At 39.2% G+C, this 22765-nt stretch overlaps 1 protein-coding gene across 1 annotated transcript in view; it reads left to right on the top strand.

Moving 5' to 3' along the window:
• Positions 1 to 22765, top strand: part of Neurl4 (neuralized E3 ubiquitin protein ligase 4) — a 94658-nt gene that overhangs the window by 31287 nt on the left and 40606 nt on the right. The window contains exons 6-13 of the mRNA XM_068370591.1: positions 9018 to 9218; positions 9733 to 9873; positions 13211 to 13307; positions 14372 to 14474; positions 15142 to 15318; positions 16089 to 16179; positions 16895 to 17112; positions 22168 to 22361. Of these exons, the coding sequence (XP_068226692.1) occupies positions 9018 to 9218; positions 9733 to 9873; positions 13211 to 13307; positions 14372 to 14474; positions 15142 to 15318; positions 16089 to 16179; positions 16895 to 17112; positions 22168 to 22361 (1222 nt within the window). The remainder of the gene's footprint in view (positions 1 to 9017; positions 9219 to 9732; positions 9874 to 13210; positions 13308 to 14371; positions 14475 to 15141; positions 15319 to 16088; positions 16180 to 16894; positions 17113 to 22167; positions 22362 to 22765) is intronic.

Below are 22765 nucleotides of genomic sequence, written 5' to 3' on the forward strand. Positions count from 1 at the left end.
TTATATCTCTCCGCCATTTATAGGCCTCTTCGATTAACTTTCCATTTATTATAAACTTATAAAAATTAATTTTTATGTTTGTTTATATGCGACCTTTCCTAATAGTAGGCGGTCCTTACTTGGAACCGAAGTTAATTAACATTGAGCCCGTCATATCGTTTTTCCTGTTAAGAATTTATGCTATTTTAATTTTAATGTTTTTGAAAGAATTTCTTTGATAGTCTCGTACTTTTTCAAAGTTGAACTAACGTTTTGTTTAGTCTCCGCAGTTGTTGACGTTCAGAACGTTCAACTTGCGCTCTATCGTTACGATAGAGAGAGAGTATTTCACGGTTTCACGTTGCAGTAAGAGTAAACCGATTCTAGCGTTTCGTTCATTCTTTCTTAGCTTAAATGGTTTTAATTCTAATAAAGGAACTTTTTTTTTTTGGGAAACCTTTCAGTTTTTTTCCTTTAACAAATAATATGTTTTAACGATATATAATTGGGCTCATCTCTCAGGTTCTAAGTCAAGAGAGAGAGAGAGAGAGATAGAGACGGAGGGAGAGAGAGGAGGATAAACGTTTCGTTCAAGCGGGTAACGTTGTTCTCGTTATTTGCTCTTCTCCCTAGTCGCTATAGGGGAAGAAAGTAAAACGTTTCTAGAGTTTTATTCTTGTTCCCAGGCTTTATGTGGTGAGAGATTTTAAACGTAGTTTATTTCATCTAGTGTTTAGTCTCTTTTCCAGCCACTGAATTCTTTATCTTTCATTATGTTTTTCTGTTACATTGTAATACTGTTTTCGCAATTACTACCTTTTAATGAAGGATAGGATTGCGTGTTTCAGGTACAAACCACTTAAAGTTTCGAGTTCAGTGAAATAAGTGCAAACAGAAAATCAAAAGTGATAAAGTGATATGCGCAAAGTGTTACAGTGTTGCGTTCGAGGGTTCGTTTGTTCGTGCCAGTTGTTCACCTAGTCCGATACCTCTTACAAGCTCCCAAGCCCAGGGGAGAAGTAATGTCGAAGGACTTATGGGTTCCACAGGTCTTGATCGACGAACAAACGTTTCCCTCCGTGGTTTCGGGTGTATCTACACACGTTGCCGACGTGATCACCCCACCCACACAAAGACGAGAGAGCCCATTTATTCCTTGTCTGCGGAAGAGGTTTCTCGCAGAAACCATGGACCAAATCTTGCAGCTTTTAAGTGCAAGTCGGTCCCTTCCGCGCAAGTCCAACGGCCTAGGTGTAGCCACTGGGTCAGTTCGGACTCGCTGCAGTACGACAACTGCACACCTCCCAAGAGAGGCAATGTGGTTCCGCAACAGGCAGTAACTCCGTCTGTTGCCGCACCAGCTGTTTTAGACCCTCAGTCACAACGGACGGTAGCTCCGTTTGTTGTTGTCTTTCATAGACCCTAGTGGTCCATGCTGCAGACTATACAGTCTCAGCTTGCTCCTTCATGCAGGAGTATCGTGCTGGAAGGTTGACAATGCACCTGTTAACCTACAACCCGCCGAGGTTGTGCGCTCAGCAGATACTGCGGCTGCCTGCTCCCACCCTCCACCTGTGAGAGCTCCACCACCGATGCGCAGTCCACCCTGCCAGACGCATGTTCTTGCTGCACCATCTGCTAACATGCGTGAGCTACCGCATCAGCAGTGGGAAGGTTCTGTAGAGCTGCCGGGTTCCAGCACTATGCGGCATTCTCCGCAGCCCATGCAGCATGCTCTGCATACCTTACAGCATGCTCCGCATACCATGCAGCATGAGCCGCATACCTTACAGCATGCTCAGCATACCATACCGCATGCTCCTCAACCCACCGCAGCCCCTCCCACGCACCAGCACTCTGCTTTTGTTGTTGCCAGCTCCCACACTCCGACTGCGGAGAAGGTTGACTATGCACCCCTTGGCCTACAGCCTGCCACGGTTGTGCGCCCGGCATGACTGCCTGCTCCCTCACTCTTGTTGTGAGAGCTCCTCCACCCATGCGCAGTCGACTCTGCCAGACGCATGCTGACTCCCACAGACACACGGAGCACTCCGTTGCCGTGCGTGAGCTACCACAAGCTGCCGTGTTTTGACACGGTGTGTCAGCCTCCGCAACACTCTGTGGTTACCGCCACTCGCCCGCAGCAAACTTGTCAGTCAGGAGTTGAGGCTTCCCCACACAGCTTTGGTTGTTGCCAACTCACAGACTGTCAAACAGTTACATGACGTTGCCTTTTGGTGTGCTACTAATACACCAGTGCTGTATGTCCTCACGCACCTGTTGGGGTTGACAGTTCAGTTTTTGACAGTTCACAGACTGTCAAGCAGTTTCATAACGTTGCCTTCTGGTCTGCTGCTTATGCACCAGTGAAACCCTCACTGAGATAACCTAGCTTTTCTCGGACATGGTTCCTGTAGATGAGAAAGTGCTGTTCTCCCTCCTTCTGATATTCCCTTGAGGACTCTGTCATTTGGAGAGGAGCCTTAAGCTGCTTAGCCTCCTATGGACTTTAATTAAAGCATAACATGCTTCCAGGGAGGGTAAATGGTTCCACTTCAGTCGCTAACCCCGTCTGTTGCCACACCTGCTCCCATAGACCTTGGGCTTTGTTGCAAGACATGCAGTCCAAGCTTAGTCCTTGATAGAGGATTTTTTACGGAGAAGAACCTTCTTGCCAACAACCTTCCTACCGGTTGGTTGTTCGCCCTGTTGACGCTGAGGTATCCTACTCACGTCCGCCAGTTGAGATGGTTCCTCCACCGGTGCGACCCAGTGTCGATTGCCAGTCGCACGTTGACGTTAAGCGACTCTCGGAGGTGGTTGTGGACGTTCAGTGTGTCACTGGGAAGACGTTCAACAACCTGCAGAGGTGACTTGTTGTGACGCAGTGCGGCAACCTCAGCAACCCGTTAAGGGGTTGTCTGCACAACCCAGACAGTCTAGACAGTTTCGGGTTGTCGCTGTACTTCCTCGCTTCCCCATGGTTGACAGTTCACAGACTGTGCAGCAGTACCATGATCTTGTGTTCGGCTCCGTCACGCATCCACCAGTGCGACCGGATTCAGCGAGTCAGACGTTGCCCACTCCGTTGCCGTTTCCTCATCAGTTTCGGATGAGGAACCCTCTGATGAGGACATGGCTGAACAAGACGATCAACCCCCAGCCCTGCTATCCATCCAGAAAATGCTGAAGAAGGAACACGGCCCTGTCAGGCTGTGGATGAGTCTGGTTAGGACACTGTCATCCGTGGTTCAATTGGTGTCACTTGGAAGACTACACCTCCGTCCTCTTCGGTTTCATCTAGCTCTTCACTGGAAAGGGACAAGACGCTAGAAGCGGTCTCGATCCCGGTTTCCGGAAGATAAGTCTGGTCTGACTTGATGAAAGGACTTTATCAACCTTTAATAGGGTTTTCCCCTGACTGTTCAGACTCCCAACCACGTTCTCTTCTCAGACGCATCGGACGTAGGCTGGGGTGCGACCTTAGGCGGTAGGGAATGCTCGGGATTATGGAACTCGAGTCAAAGGACAATGCATTTCACCTGCAAGAAGCTTCTGGCAGTACGTCTGACCTGGAAAAGCTTCAGGTCTCTCCTTCAAGGCAAAGTAGTGGAGGTGAACACGGACAACTCCCTGCTTTGATGTACATCTCCTAGCAAGGAGGGACCTACTCTCTGACATGGTACGAGTTCGCAAGTGACCTCCTCTCCTGTTCAACAGGTCTAGACTTTTCGCTAGTAACAAGTTTCTTCCAAGGCAACTTGAATGTCTTAGCAGATTGTCTCAGTAGGAAGGGACAATAATTCCAACATATTGGACCCTCCACAAGGATGTATGCAAGAGACTTTGGGTCACCTGGGGCCAGCCAACCATAGATCTCTTCGCAACCTCGATGTCCAAGAGGCTCTCTATACTTTGCTCACCTATCCCGGACCCAGCAGTAGTTCTTTTAGATGCCTTTATACTAGATTGGTCTCATCTAGATCTATATGCATTCCCTCCGTTCTAGATTGTCAACAAGGTACTGCAGAAGTTCGCCTCTCACGAAGGGACAAAGTTGACACTAGTTGCTTCCCTCTGGCCCGCGAGAGAATAACTTACCGAGGTACTTCGATGGCTAGTTGACGTACCCAGAACTCTTCCCCTAAGGGTGGACCTGCTATGTCTGCCACGCGTAAGAAGGTACTCCAAGGCCTCCACACTCTTCGTCTCACTGCCTTCAGAGTATCGAAAGACCCTCGAGCTCTAGAGGTTTTTCGAAGGAGGCAACCAGAGCGATTGCTAGAGCAAGGAGAACATCCACCCTTAGAGTCTACCAATCGAAGTGGGAAATCTTCCGAAACTGGTGCAAGTCAGTATCCGTATCCTCGACCAGTACCTCTGTAACTCAAATAGCTGACTTCCTCTTATATCTGAGGAAAGAGCGATCTCTTTCAGCTCCCACTATCAAGGATTACAGAAGCATGTTGGCATCAGTCTTCCGTCACAGAGGCTTAGATCTTTCCAACAATAAAGATCTACAGGACCTCCTTAAGTCTTTTGAGACCACGAAGGAGCGTCGTTTGGTTACACCTGGTTGGAATTTAGACGTGGTTCTAAGATTCCTTATGTTAGACAGGTTCGAACCACTTCAATCAGCCTCCCTGAAAGATCTCACCTTTAAGACTCTTTTCCTGAGATGCTTAACCACAGCTAAAAGAGTCAGTGAGATTCATGCCTTCAGCAAGAACATCGGATTCTCATCCGAAACGGCTACATGTTCTACATCTTGGTTTTCTAGCCAAACACGACCTGCCTTCTCGGCCTTGACCAATATCGTTCGATATTCCAAACTTATCGTATGGTTGGAAATGAACTAGAAAGAGTATTATGTCCTGTAAGAGCTCTTAAGTTCTACTTTAAAACCTTTGCGAGGCCCGTCTGAAGCTTTATGGTGTTCAGTTAAGAATTCATCTTTGTCTATGTCAGAGAATTCTTTATCCTATTTTTATCAGACTGTTAATACGAGAAGCTCATTCCCTTCTGAATGAGGAAGACCAAGCTTGGCTGAAGGTAAGGACACACGAAGTTAGAACTGTCACAACTTCCGTGACCTTTAACCAAAATAGATCTCTGCAAAATATATTCGACGCAACCTATTGGAAAAGCAAATCAGTGTTCGCGTCTTTTATCTTAAGAATGTCCAGTCTCTTTACGAGAACTGCTACACTCTGGGACCATTCGTAGCAACGAGTGCAGTAGTGGTGGGGGCTCCACCACTACAATTCCCTAATTCCAGAAGCTTTTTAATCTTTCTCTTGAAATATTTTTGGGTTGTCCGGAAGGCTAAGAAGCCTTTCGCATCCTACTTGATTTGGCGGGTGGTCAAAATCATTTCTTGAGAAGCGCCTACTGTAGATTAGAGGTTTTGATGAGGACCTTTAGTATGGGTTGCAACCCTTCATACTTCAGCTCCTAGGAGTCGCTCAGCATCCTATGAGGATCGCGAGGCTCAGTAAGGAAGACGTACTTAAAAAAGGCAGAGTAATTGTTCAAGTCGTCTTCCTTACCAGGTACTTATTTATTTTATGCTTGTTATTTTGAATAACTGCTAAAATGAAATACGGGATACTTAGCTTCTAATGTTAACATGTATGCTGGTCTCCACCCACCACCCTGGGTGTGAATCAGCTACATGATCATCGGGTAAGATTAATATTGAAAAATGTTTTTTTCCTTAGTAAAATAAATTTTTGAATACTTACCCGATGATCATGAATTTAAGGACCCTCCCTTCCTCCCCATAGAGAACCAGTGGACCGAGGAGAAAATTGAGTTCTTGTTGACAAGAAGTACTTGAGTACCTGCTCACAGATGGCGCTGTTGTGTACACCCCCACCTGTATAGCGATCGCTGGCGTATCCCGACCTTAGATTTCTGTCGGGCAACAGAGTTGACAGCTACATGATCATCGGGTAAGTATATTCAAAAATTCATTTTACTAAGGAAAATAACATTTTCATATTTTTGATAATTTTTTGAAAAATTTCAGGCATATTCCAAGAGAATGAGACCAACCTGACCTCTCTATGACAAAAATTAAGGCTGTTAGAGCAATTTAAAAAAATATACTGCAAAATGTGCTGGGAAAAAATAACCCCCTGGGGGTTAAGGGTTGGAAATTTCCAAATAGCCTGGGGGTTAAAGGGTTAACTTTATAGTAGCTACAGTACCCTGCATCAAGAATCCTTAAATAGAATAAAATAATAATCTAGATAAAGGTTAAAGTTTTTGATGTGTGTGATGTTTCAATTCACTATAACACTATAGTGAAAAAATTGAACAATTACTTGTTCAAGAATTAATATATGATGCTAATAGTTACTAAGATAATTATCAAAAATATTTAGAAGACATAAAGTAAAATGTAATGTTATAGTATATTTGTATATATTCACAAGAATGAAAACGATTGTCTTCTATTTAGTAGTATTACTGACTTTAGGTAAAGATTGTTCCATTAAACTTGGTAATTAAGAGGTAAGTTGATATGTAAGTTAGTAAGTTAGGGTAATACCGATTCACTTGTCAGAAACAAAGAACTTTTTCCTGTCTGCTGTTCTGTGTTGACTTCTTACTATTTTATGACTTTTGCTGGGCCAATACAGTAATTATTCTTGCACAGAAGGATGTAGATGAGAGGGCGCTAGCATCGGGCGTCGGTAGAGTGGCGCAGGTAAGGTAGCTAGGGCCTCTGTTACGGCCCTTCCCTTTGATGCAGAAATTATCTAAATGGAAGACAGCCTGTGAATAGTGGTTTTCACACGCCCCTGCTTTATACACGACGCCCACTGGGTGTTCGCGCGAGGGTAGTAACCTCTGCATTCCATACTTTAAATTTGTCTGGTATATTTGGAAGTATTTATATCAGAAAAGTGTAAAGAAGGACTCTTTCCACCGGGCATCACAGGTATCTCCCCAGAAATAGATTTTTCCTTTGTCAAAATCCCTTTATTTTTACAGGTAATGGGTAATTGATCAACTGAAAAGTCTGGGAAAATAGTGCATGTCTACTTCATATTTTTTGTAACTTGACAGTATTGCTCTTTTTTTCAGTGTATGTTTTTATTTGTAAACATTGTGCTGGCTGATCTCCTTTGCTTAGGAAATACTATGGGAAGAAGCTTAATAAAGCCAAAAAGACTTTGCTTTTAGAACATTATGGAAAGAAGCCTAGGAAAGCCACAAAACATTGGGAGGTTACTCTTTTGAGTGGCTGTTCTCCTTTGACTCGGTTTAGGGATGGTTTTACAAGCAGAGTAGATCGTCTAAGCACAAAAATCCTCTCTTATAACAGTCTAGGTGCACGTGCAGAGGTCTCTTTAAGGGTGTCTGTCTCACACGCCTACAATGGTGTCTTCTGACCCTGGAGTGATGACAGAGTCCTTGTAGTAAAAAAGGATGATATGGTCTGCTCTGGCATTTCTGTTGATTCTTTGTTCTTGTTGTTTTTGTTGTTTTTGGTCCACTTAGCTTTGCTTATGGGGTCTACGGTATTCCTATTCCCACTGCTCTTGTAGCTATCATCATCGGGTAGAAGATCTCATGGTTTCTTCTCCCACCACATCTTTTGCTTGCCTTGGTCTTGTCCTTTGACGTTGCAGGAGAAAATGGCATTGTCCCTGCCACGCTTTCTCTTGCCTTGTTCCTGTCCTAGGATATTGCAGGAGAGAATGGCCTCTTCTTCCTGGTGTGAGAAGAGGTGGTGGTCCCACAAGGCGTTAAGTGAGGACTTCTCAGCTAATAGACTGCTATATACTCACAGGGAGATGAGTATACCATCGTAGTTGGATGAGCCCTCTTAGTCCCAGTAGTCTTTGGACTAAAGGGCAATGACATCTCATTATTGTTGTCCATCAGTGTGACCTCAGGTCTCTTAGAGTAGGATCTAGCATTTTGAGCACCATAGAGACTTCATAGACACAAGCCTCTCTCTGAAGTGTTATTTTGCTATCCTTAGCTTTAGCAAAACATGATGGTGAGCTATATGCTTCTTGTGTCAAGTCTGGTATATGGAGAACAGAGTATGGCTCCTATTGTTGTTTGTTCCCCTTACTCAATTACCAACTTTTGATGAACTACATAGTTACTAAAGTTTCAATGTGTGTTTTCCATCTTGTATCAGAAATATTCTCAAGTGAAAGCCTCTGGTTTGTATGTATTAGAAAAATGTGAAAAATGTTAATTGCTATACTGTATATTTAGAAAAGGTATTTGATAAATGTCATAAGACCCGAACGGGTGATAACTATAGTATGGAAGATGACTGAAACTTCCATCTTATTTGTAAATATGACGATATAGAAGTTAATATTAGTTACCAACTAGAAGGGCACTCAGTAGAGCGCAGACCTCTGCCACGATAGTTTATTTCTTGATGTTGACCTTGACCTTTGACCTAGGACTTTCAAAATTGAATAACTTCCATGTATCAACCTAACAATTAATCCCTGAATGTTTCACTACTCAAATGAGTAAAATTGTGGTCAGTAAGTTGGTCACACAAACAAACAAACAGACAAACAACGGCAAAAAAACAACCTCTTCTCTAACTCCGTTGGCTGAGGTAATGATTTTTAAAAAAATTCTTGGCTAGTTGGAATTAGACTTTATGTACAGTTACTTTAACTTGAACAGTTCCTTCATTACATGCTTTATTTGAATAAGAGTCTTTAGAACTATATGCTGAAATTTTGTGAAGTTATGTATAGTGTATGTTCAAATCTATAAAGATCATAAACTTACCTGACTTCACTATGTGTGTTTTGTCCTCAATATTTCATAGAAGCTTCATCTGTGGTGGATAATGTGGGAGGGTGGGCTGTGGCACCCTAGCAGTGCCAGCTGAACTCGGTTGAGTCCCTGGTTAGGCTGGAGGAACGTAGAGAGTAGAGGTCCCCTTTTTTGTTTTGTTTCATTTGTTGATGTCGGCTACCCCCCAAAATTGGGGGAAGTGCCTTGGTATATGTATGTATGTATAACTGGTTTACCATTTTCAGATTCGCATAGATCGCCTCGTAGACAAATGGTCCGGTAGTATAGAAGTGGGCATTACAACCCACAATCCGGGCATGCTGGATTTCCCGGCCACCATGACAAACATGAGGTCGGGCACGACGATGATGAGCGGCACTGGTATTCTCACCAACGGCAAAGGAATACACCGGGAGTATGGGCAGTTTAACTTGGATGAATTGAAGGTAGGTTAGGAGTTATATTTTTGGAACCTATAAGAATCGATGGACCTGTTAGGTTTTCCGGGTCTGTTCTTTTCTTTGAATTTAGATTTGGTTTAATAATGGATAAAAGTATTAGTTTATTTTATTTACATGAAGGAACACAAATAAATAAATAAAAACAGAGTAGAGTTAACTACTGTATGTCTCAATGCATTTCGTATAATTCCTGAAAACTGGTGTTTGATTTTATTTGTATGATGTATATCATTCTTTCAATAACTGCAGTGTTACGTATAAAAGTACAGTATAGGAAATAGTTTTATTTGCTAAATTGACAAATATGCTTCCATTTCCTTTAAAACAAATGATTTATGAATATTATGGGCCAAATATAAAAAAAAGCTTCTCTTACACTATGCATACAAAATTTAATTAACTCTTCCATTGTATAGAATAAGAAATAATCATAGGAAATCAATTATCTATAAATTTATTGGTAATTATCAACATGAATTTATTTCAAATTTTTCATTAGGAGGGCGATCGCATAGGAATGATGATTAAGACGGGAGGAGAGTTGCATTACTACATAAATGGACTGGATCAAGGAATTGCTGCTACGACTGTTTTGTCTCCTGTGTGGGCAGTAGTAGATCTTTATGGAATGACTGTCAAGGTAAGTTTGTGCTTTCACCCTAGTTAGAAATGATGGGTGCTATAAGCCCAAGGGCTCTACCAGGAAAAATAGCCCAGTGACGAAAGGAAATAAGGAAATAGAATAGTGTGCCGCCTGAATGTACCGTTAAGCAGGAATACAATAACCCAAGACTGTATTATTATTAAAAGGAGGAGATTAATCAGCCCAGTGAGTCGAACTCGACTCTTACACCGCTGGCAGTGGACGACCATGGTGCAGAGGCTCTGACACTACCCAAGGCTAGACTGCATTAGTTTATTTTGGAGTATCCTTCTAAAAGAGCAGCCTACCATAGCTAAAGGGTCTCTTCTACCCTTACCAAGTGGAAAGTAACCACTGAACAAGTGCAGTAGGGTATTTAACCCCTTTATGAAGGCGAATTGTTCAGTTAGCTTAGTGTAGTCAGGTGTATGAGGAAAGATAGGATTGTGTAAAGACTAGGTCAGACTATTAGGTGTATGTGTAGGCATAGGAAAAATGCGTCTTAATCAGAGAGGGATCCACTGTAATAATATCTAGTCTGTTAAAGGACTCTCTAGCCGTGGTATTTCAGCGGGTGGCTGTTGCCTTGTATATTTTATAGAAAGCTTCTCATTTAACAGAAAATGCTGGGTGACAATGATAAATAAGGATTCTTCCAACAAAGAGACTTACCTAGAAACCTCCTCTCAACCGACCAGAGTTTTGTGTAGTTTACCCTACTTCTGTTTTCTGTAATGGTAGCCCTAGGCGGAAGGATATGTGCCCTGAGGGCAGTCTCGAGGCAGGCCTCATGTTAGCTTGGGTCTTGACCTTCAGTAAGTTCTCTGGTCGCGTCGTGATATCATCTCGACGCTCTCCGTATCTCGGTGCGACCCTTTGTGTCCCCGAATCTGGCCGGTCATAGGACTCTCTAGCCGTGGTATTTCAGGGGGTGGCTGTTGCCTTGTATATTTTATAGAAAGCTTCTCATTTAACAGAAAATGCTAGATGACAATGATAAATAGGGATTTGTCGCGGCAGCTCAGTTCCACCTTACGTAGTTAGTTACGTGATGATTCTTATCTTAACAATATTGTTCTCTTTAGGGTAAAATAGTGATAAAAGCTTTTGAAAGTAGTCTGGTGCTTGACATTGATAAAAGATTAGATAAGAATCTTGATACATAATCCCAGATCAGTTAATTGTATTTTGTGACAAGTCCCGGTAGTTGTATTTGCAAGTACAAGAGTAATGCAGATATGTAAGAAGGTCTTGGTACTCCTAACTGAAATTTTTTAGGTGAGGTAACAGTGGTAATAGTTTATGCTGAATACTTCATTACTATATTAACCCTTTTACCCCCAAAGGATGTACTAGTACGTTTCACAAAACTCATCCCTTTACCCCCATGGACGTACCGGTACGTCCTTGCAAAAATATGCCATAAATTTTTTTTTTTTCATATTTTTGATAATTTTTTTGAGAAACATTAGGCATTTTCCAAGAGAATGAGACCAACCTGACCTCTCTATGACAAAAATTAAGGCTGTTAGAGCAATTTTAAAAAAATATACTGCAAAATTTGTTGGGGAAAAAATAATCCCTTGGGGGTTAAGGGTTGGAAATTTCCAAAGAGCCTGGGGGTAAAAGGGTTAATAAAAATGTGTCATTGGCTTTTGAGTAAAGTTTATTATTTTTGGTAATTGGGTGTAATGAACCATCTGTTTTGAGGTGAATGGGATTTCGTATATTTTCAGATCAATATATTTTGTCTTGAAAGCACTCACTTTATTCTGGTACTTGATCTCTTGGGTGTTACACAATGGTGCTTAGTGATTGAATGTTTATGGGCTTAATCTGTATAGTTTGATGATTCAGTGTTTATTGTTTAATTGTTTAATGACCAGACAATGATGAGATTGACAGTTGAAAGCCATTTATCAAAGGGATTAACCAGTGATGAGGTGTAGGACAAAGGTAGATGGAGAAAGCTGACCAGAAACATCGACCGTACATAGAAGTGGGAAAAGATGTAGACAAAGAAGAAGAAGAAGAAGATACCAGAGAGAGGCATTGAGGAGAAGGGATTGGAGGAAGATATATTCCAATTTAAATGTGGAAAACAGAAGTGGAAAGAGAATTCTAAAGCTTGCCGTGAAATGATAAAAATTCTAACCAGACCGTACAATTGGAGGATTTCAGATTTTGATGGAGATATGGCAAAATTGGTATCAACTGTTTGTTGAAGAGGAACCATCTTGATTTTAATGTTGATTATATATGAGTTTTGTCAGTAGTAAGCAGAATTTTCCTGTTGGATAAAGATTAAAACAAAACCACTAAGTTTAAAGTTTTCTTATCTTCACCATAGGTTAAAGGTGAAAGGGATGTTTAAAGGAATAGGGTCTGAAAGGTAATCCACTAAAGTTACCCACCAAATATGGTAGGCGTACGTTTTAAACTTTTGACGTGCTTTCCTCAAGTGCTGACATTAAATAACTATGGTTGTTCATATAATGATTTAAAATGGAATTAGTATAGATTTTTTTTATTGTTACTGGTTGATCACATTGTCATTAGTATCCTGACTAATAGTAATGTTATATATGATTATTGTAAATAAATAGAATAATTAAAATGATATTATCTAGCCAGTTAAAGTGAAATACCTCTAAAAGGAAAACACTATTGAAAATAAAAGTATTTAAAAAATTACCAGTTCATAACTAGGAAATAGAAAATAAGTTATTTTGAGTGGGAAATGATAGCACCAGTTATGTTTTGTAGAAGAGAAATTAAAATTGGATTCTTAAGTTAATGATGGATATATAGATTTTGTTTTTGATGTCAGATGGCGCTGGTGTCGGGCGTCGCTGGGGTGGTTCAGGCTGGTATGGTTAGAGCCGCTGTGTCGGCTACCCAAACATATTGACGAAGGAATTCTCTAAATGGAAGATGACCTGTGAATAGTGGTTTTCACACGCCCTATCTTTATACACGACGCCCTTAGGGGTGCTCACGCAAGGGTAGTAACCTCTGCATTCCATGCTTTAACTTTTTCTGGTATATTAGGAAGTTATTTATATCAGAAAAGTGACAAGAAGGACCTTTTCACCGGGCGACACAGGTCTCTCCCCAGAAATAGATTTTTCCTTCGTCAAAATCCCTTATTGTTTTTGGTTAGGTAGTAGATACTGTATGTTAATGTTAGTAATTGATAGGGCACTCAGTTCTAGCTAACATCAAGTACTATATTCTTCAATGTTCAGCCTGTTTATGGAGTATTTTATTCTTAGGGTTGGAAGTATAAACATTTTTGATTACTACAGCAGATTTTCTTTCAATTCCTTTGTAGGTAACGATTGTGGATCGTGATGAGAGAGAAGAACAGAATTTAATAACGAGGAGAAATACCCAGATGGGCGAATCACAGCCACTTCTTTCTGATACAGGTGAGTGAATTTACAACTGCTGCTGTTTTTCTTCTTTTTATGTGAAGATGAGGAATTATGAAACTTAATGCCCTTTTGATGTCCAGCGTAGCCAAGAAGGATGAAAGGGAAAGTAACTTTTGAGGGAAAAAGTTAGGGATGATGTAGCTATTTATTGAGATATGTCACATCCTGTAACAGATGAGAGTTTAAAGGCCGCTCATGAATGGCAAAGGCAAGGGACAGTGATATTGCCCTGTCAAGTAGTACAATGCCATAGAGACTGACTATATTACATTTGATCAGCAAACAAGCTAACTCTCCACTCAAGCTAGGACCAAGGAGGGCCAGGCAATGGCTGCTGATAACTCAGTAGATAGACCTATAGGCTCCCCCAAACCCCCCCATCCTTAGCTCACAAGGATGGTGAGGTTGCAGTGACCAAAGTAACTAATGAGTTTGAGCAGGACTCAAACCTCAGTCAGGCAATCACCAGGCTGGGATGGTTCCACCAGGCCACCACAACTTAGAGTTGGAATATTAAAGCAGGAGACAATTGAAAGAGTTGGACATCAAAGTGGGAAGAGAGCAGAGGTATATAGATGGCAGGCAGGAACCAAGACCTTGCAATGAAATTAAAGTACTTTCTGTTATGCATTGTGCAAGGCCGTCGGTAGTTTGATTGCTGTTGCACATTGGTATTGAATGGTTTCCCAGGTTCCACTTCTAGTCTGTATGGTAAAGATTCCTTAAACTCATAAATCCGTCATCTGGAAAGAAAGATGAATTAGGTTTGGTTTTGAACACTTGCATATACATACATACATATACCAAGGCACTTCCCCCAATTTTGGGGGGTAGCCGACATCAACAAATGAAATAAAAACAAAAAAGGGACCTCTACTCTCTACGTTCATCCCAGCCTTAGACTACAGGGAAATTTTATTGTTGCAGACAAAATACAAATCTTAACTAGTTCACAGAAAATTCTGGATTTATGTTCTTTATAGTAAATTTGCAATGGTATTTTGTATCTTTATGTTCTTTCAGTTTTCTTAAGTTTCTTTCATTATTTTTCTTGATAGGCTTGGTGTCGGACGACGAAGTGAACGAAGACCTTTTCTTTCATCCTGACTGCGGGACCTATGCTGAAGTCATTAATAATGGACGAACTGCTCACCGTCCAAAGTGAGACATTTATATGCTTTTTTTATGCCAATTTTTATAGTTGGATAGTGGAGCATGCATCCAAAGGTATTTCATGTACTCCAAGCTTATATTGGACACACAATGATATTCTTATACATTCTGTGTTGTCATAGTCCATTGTATAATTCTATTTCAAGCAAAGTACATAGCTGTAAAGATGGTAATCTTTGGATTGATACATTAACTTTCTCATGTGGTAATGAAATGCATGTAGAAATACAGTTTATTTATTATGATCTTACAATATTCAAACATTCATTAAATTAAAAGGTTGCTGATTTCTGCCACTATACTGGTTGAGAAATGTCATATACAATACAAAAAGTAATGTTTATGAATATATATCTCATTTCTGTCTGACTTTCTATAACTATTCCTAAGATGTATTTGCCTGTACTTATTACATCAGCGTACGGGTACTTAATGTAAGTACATGCGAGTTTGACTTGAGTAGTTACGGGAGATGGAAGCAGGCATTAATTAATGGTGGTATATATCAATACTGTAGCCTTTATTTGATGTATGATTTAGTTATACATTTCAATATCCTGTACCATTTCTGCATAGAGTTGCTTGAGGAGGTCAGAGTGCAAGTTACTGAGACGTTTATAATACTGTAATGCATTTTTGTATTCATTTTTAACAGCGCCTCAGAAGATTTTAACAACGGAGTTGTTTTAACCCGACGACATCTGAAAGCCAATGAAATGTTCGAAGTTCGGCTGGACAAGTGCGTTGATAAGTGGGCGGGGTCATTGGAAATAGGTGTGACCACTCATCCTCCAACTGACCTCGAATACCCATCAACGATGACCAATGTCAGGTGAGTAAATCCTTTATAGTCTTCATTATTTTAACTCTTTTTTTACCCCCAAGGTTATTTGGAACTTTCCAACCCTTAACCCCCAGGCGTTTTCCATTTTCAAGCACGTTTCGCAATATTTTTTTTTTTAGATCACGCTGACAGCCTTAATTTTCGTCATAGAGAGGTCAGGTTGGTCTCATTATTTTGGAAAATGCGTGAAGTTTCTCATCCAGTTATCAAAAATATGCAAAAAAAAATGCAAACAGCAGCTTTTTGCAATAACGTACCAGTACGTCCATGGGGGTTAAGGGATGAGTTTTGTGAAACGTACCAGTACGTCCTTTTACCCCCATGCTCTTTGGAAATTTCCAACCCTTAACCCCCAGGGGGTTATTTTTACCCATCACATTTTGCAGTACATATTTTTTAAATTGCTCTAACAGCCTTTAATTTTTGTCATAGAGAGGTCAGGTTGGTCTCATTCTCTTGGAAAATGCCTGAATTTTTTCAAAAAATTAATCAAAAATATAAAAAAAAATTTTATAGCATTTTTTTGCAAGGACGTACCGGTACGTCCATGGGGGTTAAGGGATGAGTTTTGTGAAACGTACCAGTACGTCCTTTGGGGGTAGAAGGGTTATTAATGTGTTTTGTAATGCAAAAGTCAGTAATAGAGCGCACTATCTATTCCAAACTTTAAGTAGACAAGAACAAATTGGAAAGGACCCAATAACTCTAGCAGTAGTACCTCAATAATTCTGGTAATATCCTATGCATATTTCTTACAGATCAGGTACGTGGATGATGACTGGAAATGGCGTTATGCACAATGGAACGACCATCATAGACGATTATGGTCTTAATTTGGATCGACTTAAGGTAATCAGTACAATGTTGATTTTATTTGTTGTTGAAAATTTTTAGGTTTTTAATTGCTAAATAGATAACAAAACTTTTTTTTCAGATAGTATTTTTCTCATACTCTGTATTAAGAAAAAGTTCCCATTTATGAAAGTTTTTTTTCTCATACTCTGTATTAAGAAAAAGTTCCCATTTATGAAAGGTTTTTTCTCATACTCTATATTAAGAAAAAGTTCCCATTTATGAAAGGTTTTATAAAACTAAACACATTTCAGAAAGCTGAAAGATGAATTCCTGGTTGGAAAGAGAAACGACCAAAGCATTAATCCTAACTCGTGTAAACTCCTCTGAAATTTATATCTAATATCAAATCTATCTTAAGAAAGGTATGCTGTACTTCCAGGTCAGTCCTGTAGGCTTTGTAAATTGTAATCGGCTCATCCCTCTACTGTAAATGTTTTTTGTGAATTGTGGTTTTCACACGCCCCTGCTGTATACACGACACCCACAAGGTGCTCGCGCGAGGGTAGTAACCTCTGCATTCCATGCTTTTATCTTTCTCTGGTATATTTGGAAGATTTATATCAGAAAAGTGTAAAGAAGGACCTTTTCACCGGGCGTCACAGGTCTCTCCCCAGGTATAGATTTTTCCTTTGTCAAAATCCCTTTAAAGTGGGGAGTTCCATGGTTTATGTTTAAAAATTGGAGCCTCATGAGAAGTATTTTGTTACAGGTTGGTGATCGTGTTGGTGTATTGCGAAAGGACAATGGTGCTCTGTATTTCTTTGTGAACGGAGTGGAACAAGGACTCGCCGCTAATAATGTCCCAGAGCATGTTTTCGGAGTGGTCGATCTGTACGGCCAGGCGGCGCAAGCCTCCATTGTACAACACAATGAACACTATTCCTCAGAAGTCTTGCCGTCGAGTCTTTCAAGTTCAACCATCTACAGGTTGGTATCTTGCAGCTTAGCAAGTAGTCATAATAACAATGCCAATAACAATAACAATGCTCTTTTTCCGGGGTCTGATTTGCTTATAAATGTGTCCGGTACTATTCCATCGTATACTAAAAGTTTGTTTCTCTCCACGAATTTTAATTACTCTCCAAGTCTGGATGCATAAAATCCAGGGTATTTCTGGCTATTCATGTAAGAGGGCTAAGAAAATTGATTATCAATTAATATAATCATTATACTTTACTGTATAAACATACCATGTTGCAAAATACTGCTTTTCAGCAATTTTCTGTAAGAGACTAAAACATTGTATGATTCAAATCGAATAAATTATATGTTAGTATTAGCATAAAAAGATAACTTTATAATTTGTTAAATTATAAAGGTATCTAAAGGTTGAAATATATAAATAGTGATACTTTTGTAGAGGAGGTTTTTTGAGGCCATACTACAGAATTTGTAAGACAAGCATTCTATTATTTGTACTTGTGGATAAAGAACTCGGGGTTCTCGCGATGATATTTGAGCATTATTGAATAAACAAAGCCTTAATTATTTCTAACAATGCTACTAGTTTACTGCGTTATGATATTGAAAGGGAAGTGTTACTTTACTGTTAATAAAACCCGCTTCTTAAACATACAATATTAGTAGCAACGCAAATACTCTAGGTTCTGCTGTTGAGATTTATATGTTACTCTGACGTTTAACGTCTTTTTAGGCTACTGTATTTGGTTTTGTTAGGTGTTTTACTGGACTGTGAGGAGTTGTTTAATAGTAACAATTATTTTTTAATTACTTTACTGGATAAAGAACCTCTGATTCGCTAGTATACATATCCTTATACAGTGCCTTTGATTTGCTTTATTATAAACATCCTGTGTTTCCAAAGCTCAGAAGACTACTAAAAAGTGTCTCAAATATTAGATATTTAAAAGATTGACCCTTGTTAGGCTGGAGGAACAGAGAGAGTAGAGGTCCCCTTTTTTGTTTTGTTTCATTTGTTAATGTCGGCCACCCCCCAAAATTGGGGGAAGTGCCTTGGTATATGTATGTATGCATAATTAAATAAAGTATCTTAACTCTGAAGTATGCAGGTCTGTGTGTGTTGGTCTTCTCTTAGCTTGTATGTGCTCTATAGGCTTACCTTACATGGCACTAGAGTAAGATTGTCATTCTATGCACAGGAAGGGTTTTGATAGTATTTTGATTAAGAATGTAAGACCTGTGATCAGAAGACTGGTAGAGGAAGGACAGTGTGGGTTTTGATATAAAAGAGGGTGCATGGATGAAGTGTGAAAGTTGTAAAAGTTGAAAGTAAAATGGTATAGGTAAATGTGGCATACTTGTGCTTGGGAAAAGCTTATGATAGTACTAACAGAGAGACAATTTGTCATTTGTTGAGAATGTGTAGGTGGTGGGTTGTTGAGAGCTATTTAAAGTTTTTGCAGTGAAAGTGAAGCATGTTTTATATTAAATAGGCAAGAGTGTGTATAGTTTGGTCTGGAATTTCATGACGAATGGAGAAAGTGAAAAGAAACTGCACAAACTGGTGAAAACAATTTGATAGTATTTGCAAGAGGGGAAAGTGATAGTAAATGTAAAAGCTGGAGAAAGGTAATGAAGTTAAATGAAAGGAAATAGATGGAGTAATGAATGTTAGTTTGGATGTTGGAAAATGATTGTGTCTGATGTATTTAAGTATCTAGGAGTTGACATAACAGCTGAATTATGGTAAATTGAGATGAGACATGAATCAAGGATGAATATATACAAAAGATTAAGGAGAGACTTGAATTACCAATGGGAATGTATGAAAGGTTTTTTGATAAATCTCCTTAATGGAACCGAGGTGCTGTATAAATGTCGAATTCATATGTAAGGGAGTTGGAGCCCTTTAGTTGAACTGCTTGTTCAAGAAGTGCAAGAATTTTTACAAGGTAAGGTTAAATGTTGTTGCATTTAGCAGTGTTCTGTGTACTGCTGAGGAGTTTTCTATATGGCTAATGTTTTGGATACTTTTTGGTACTGGGCTCATCCACAAGTCGGTAATTGATGGATAAATGTTGCAATGACTTTTTTTCTGTGAAACCACCTCTTTTAGAGGAATTGGCTTAATAGTAGAATTTTTGTTATGAAAAACACTTATAGATACCTCCGCCAATGAATTTGGAAGCAGGTTATGTTTTACCTCCTGTTTGTTTGTTTGTGTGTGTTTGTGAACAGCTTTCTGACCATAATTTTAATCGTAGAGTAATGAAACCTGCAGGGATTAACTGTTATACAAAAAGTGGGAAATTATTAAAATATAGAAGGTCAAGGTCAAAGGTTAAAGTCATGGTCAGCAAAACATCCAATTCACGTAATCAATCATAAGTTTGGACTTTGTTGTCAGAGAGACTTCTAACTTGGTTCATATTTGAGTGTATGAAAATACACGCTAATTGATACATGTTAAGGTCAAAAGTCAAGGTCAGGGTCAGGCAAAAGATCGAGAAATAAGTTGCCGCGAAGGAGGTCTTTGCTTTACTGACTGCCCCTCTAGTTCATCCTTTAAACTTTTTTGTTTAGTCACACACACATTCACACATTCAAGTGATGCAAGCGCTTGCACTAATAAGTATAAAAATATGAATGTAATCTCCCTCCAAAGAAAAGAATGAATAATTTCCACATCAATATGGATGAGGATGTCATCATCCCCCCTCAGCCTTTGTACTCGAGGTCAGAAATCCATCGAATGCCACCACCCCTTTCCAGTGAGTTACCAACTAGGCATTTTTCCTAGTCTCTGACAGACAATTTTAACGTTTGGCATTTACCTTAACTCCTTAAAAATCTCACCAATGTGATTTCATTGAAAATGTATTCCGGGTGACAAAGAGATTAAAAAATTGTAGATACTGCTAAGGATTTTTTATACATCAAAACTAGGTTTAGCTTTTATTTTCCATTAGTTGTGATTAAAAATTTTTAGATACTGCTAAGGATGTGATTTTTATATATCAAAACTAGGTTTAGCTTTTATTTTCCATTAGTTGTGAAATATTTTTTATTACCATGATGGAAAGAGAAATGATAACGGTAAAAACAGTCGTATTGGAAATATACATAAATGATTATAAGTTCAAACAAATAACAGTGATGATTAAGACAAGTAGATCAAAATATTATGAATAAATTGAAAAACAATGATAGATAATACCGAACACCATTGTATAAATGAAATGAATAAATCTGTGTGTCATATAACAGTGATTAAATTCCGTATAGTTTATTATATAATCTTGAAGCTATCTGAGATTTTCATGTACCTTTTATCAATGGTAAATTTATAGTTGGAGTGACCGGGGGCAAGTTTAAGCTAACGGATCCATACGCAATGGAAAATCTAATTTTTCATCCTTTCAGAAGCCCCGTAGGAGCTATAGTCCTTTTCTTTTAGCGGGGCATATTTGCACAGACTCCCATCGGTGCCCTTTTAGCGCGGAAAATTTTCCTGATCGCTGATTGGTTGGACAAGATAATTCTAACCAATCAGCGATCAGGAAACTTTTCCGGGCTAAAAGGGCACCGCTGTGAGTCGGTGCAAATCTGCCTCGCTAAAAGAAATGGACTATAGGTATTGAGGTTATAACTAATATTAGTACTCTTCTGTAAATGTGTTAGGTTTAAAAGATGTCCCAGACTATCATTCTGGAAAGTATATAAAATTACTTTTAATAGAAAGAATTATAAGGCAGAGAAGTCCTCTTTCTACTTTGAGAACTTATTGTCCTACCTACTGTAGCTCATTACTTCAGTATGACATACATGCTTTTAAAACTCTTTTGGAGTTCCATTTTTGTCAAAGTATAGCCTCTTCTAATACGTGTAATAAAAGTCTTTGTCTTTTATATGAAACACAAAAATATGTTGAAGATTTCGTTAGGGTCTTACCATCATATCTTGGTGATTAGATATGTAAGGGACATTGGGCCAATAAAATGTAGCTCTTTCTGTTACATTAACCCTTTTACCCCCAAAGGACGCACTGGTACATTTCACAAAACTCATCCCTTTACCCCCATGGACGTACCGGTACGTCCTTGCAAAAAACTGCTATTTACATTTTTTTTGCATATTTTTGATAATTTTTTGAGAAACTTCAGGCATTTTCCAAGAGAATGAGACCAACCTGACCTCTCTATGACGAAAATTAAGGCTGTTAGAGCAATTTAAAAAAAATATATACTGCAAAATGTGCTTGAAAAAAAATAGCCCCTGGCGGTTAAGGGTTGGAAAGTTCCAAATAGCCTGGGGGTAAAAGGGTTAACATGGTCTTAGGAATTGCAAATATTTTGTTAATTTGCTTATCCATGCATTAAGTGAATAAAATATTTGCTATTTCTATTATCACAATTATTTCACAGTATAGAATTAAGTTTCAGAAGATAACCTGAAGTCTCTGGAGGTATTAGATTTTTTTTAATGTAAATGCAACTGAGAAATCCTGCTTCTAACCCATTTACCCCCAGGCTATTTGGAAATTTCCAACCCTTAACCCCCAGGGGGTTATTTTTTTCCCAGCACATTTTGCATTATACATTTTTTAAATTGCTCTAACAGCCTTAATTTTTGTCATAGAGAGGTCAGGTTGGTCTCATTCTCTTGGAAAATGCCTGAATTTTCTCAAAAAATTATCAAAAATATGAAAAAAAAAAAATTTTATAGCATTTTTTTGCGAGGACGTACCGGTACGTCCATGGGGGTAAAGGGATGGCTTTTGTGAAACGTACCAGTACGTCCTTTTGGGGGTAAAAGGGTTAATAACTTTTGGAGATATTTTTATCCAAACACATTTGATGGACTGAAAAATTACTTAGAAAAGATATTTGGCTTTGAATTGTATTTTATGTGAAACATCTTGACTCTTTCTCAATAAGGCCTGTGTCAAATAAATTTTGTAGATATTTTTATCCAAACACATTTGATGGACCGAAAAATTGCATAGAAAAGATATTTGGCTTTGAATTGTATTTTATGTGAAACATCTCGACTCTTTCTCAGTGACTTGAGATTCCATCATCTCCATGGGAAGAATGCCAGAATCTTAAATGGAGGACTGACTGCACAGAGACCCAATGCTCACGGGGAATTCAACGATGCCATCGTCATTAGCAACAGGCAGTTGCACGAAGGGGAAATGTTTGAAGTTATGATCGATAAAATGGTTGACAGGTGGTCAGGATCATTGGAGGCTGGTAAGTGCGGTTGCCTGGTATCACCGTTACGTTAATGTATGCACTTTTTTAATTTCAGTCTTTGAGTGTGTACTTAGAAAAGTAGTAGTGTCTGGGAATAGGCTAGTCATGATTCATACCAGATTATTTTCCCTCAAAAAAAAGAGATGAGTGATTATTGAAATATATGATCCAAAGATGAGGACTGTTGGTGTCCCGGTAAGTGGTTTTCGTTGGAGGTTTTCTGGATGCAATTTCATTATGAAATTCCCATATTGTAAATTGTTTGGTGTGGGAAGGAGGGAAGATTGGCAATTTGAAACTACTAAGTTCTGCCTATGATATGAGAAATGTAGTGTCCCTGTTTGCTGTGAGTAGGTAAAGTTATATTTATAAATGTTAGTTTTCACATTGACTGGATGGGT

Source organism: Palaemon carinicauda, chromosome 3 (genome assembly GCF_036898095.1).
Source record: "Palaemon carinicauda isolate YSFRI2023 chromosome 3, ASM3689809v2, whole genome shotgun sequence".
Lineage (NCBI taxonomy): Eukaryota > Metazoa > Arthropoda > Malacostraca > Decapoda > Palaemonidae > Palaemon > Palaemon carinicauda.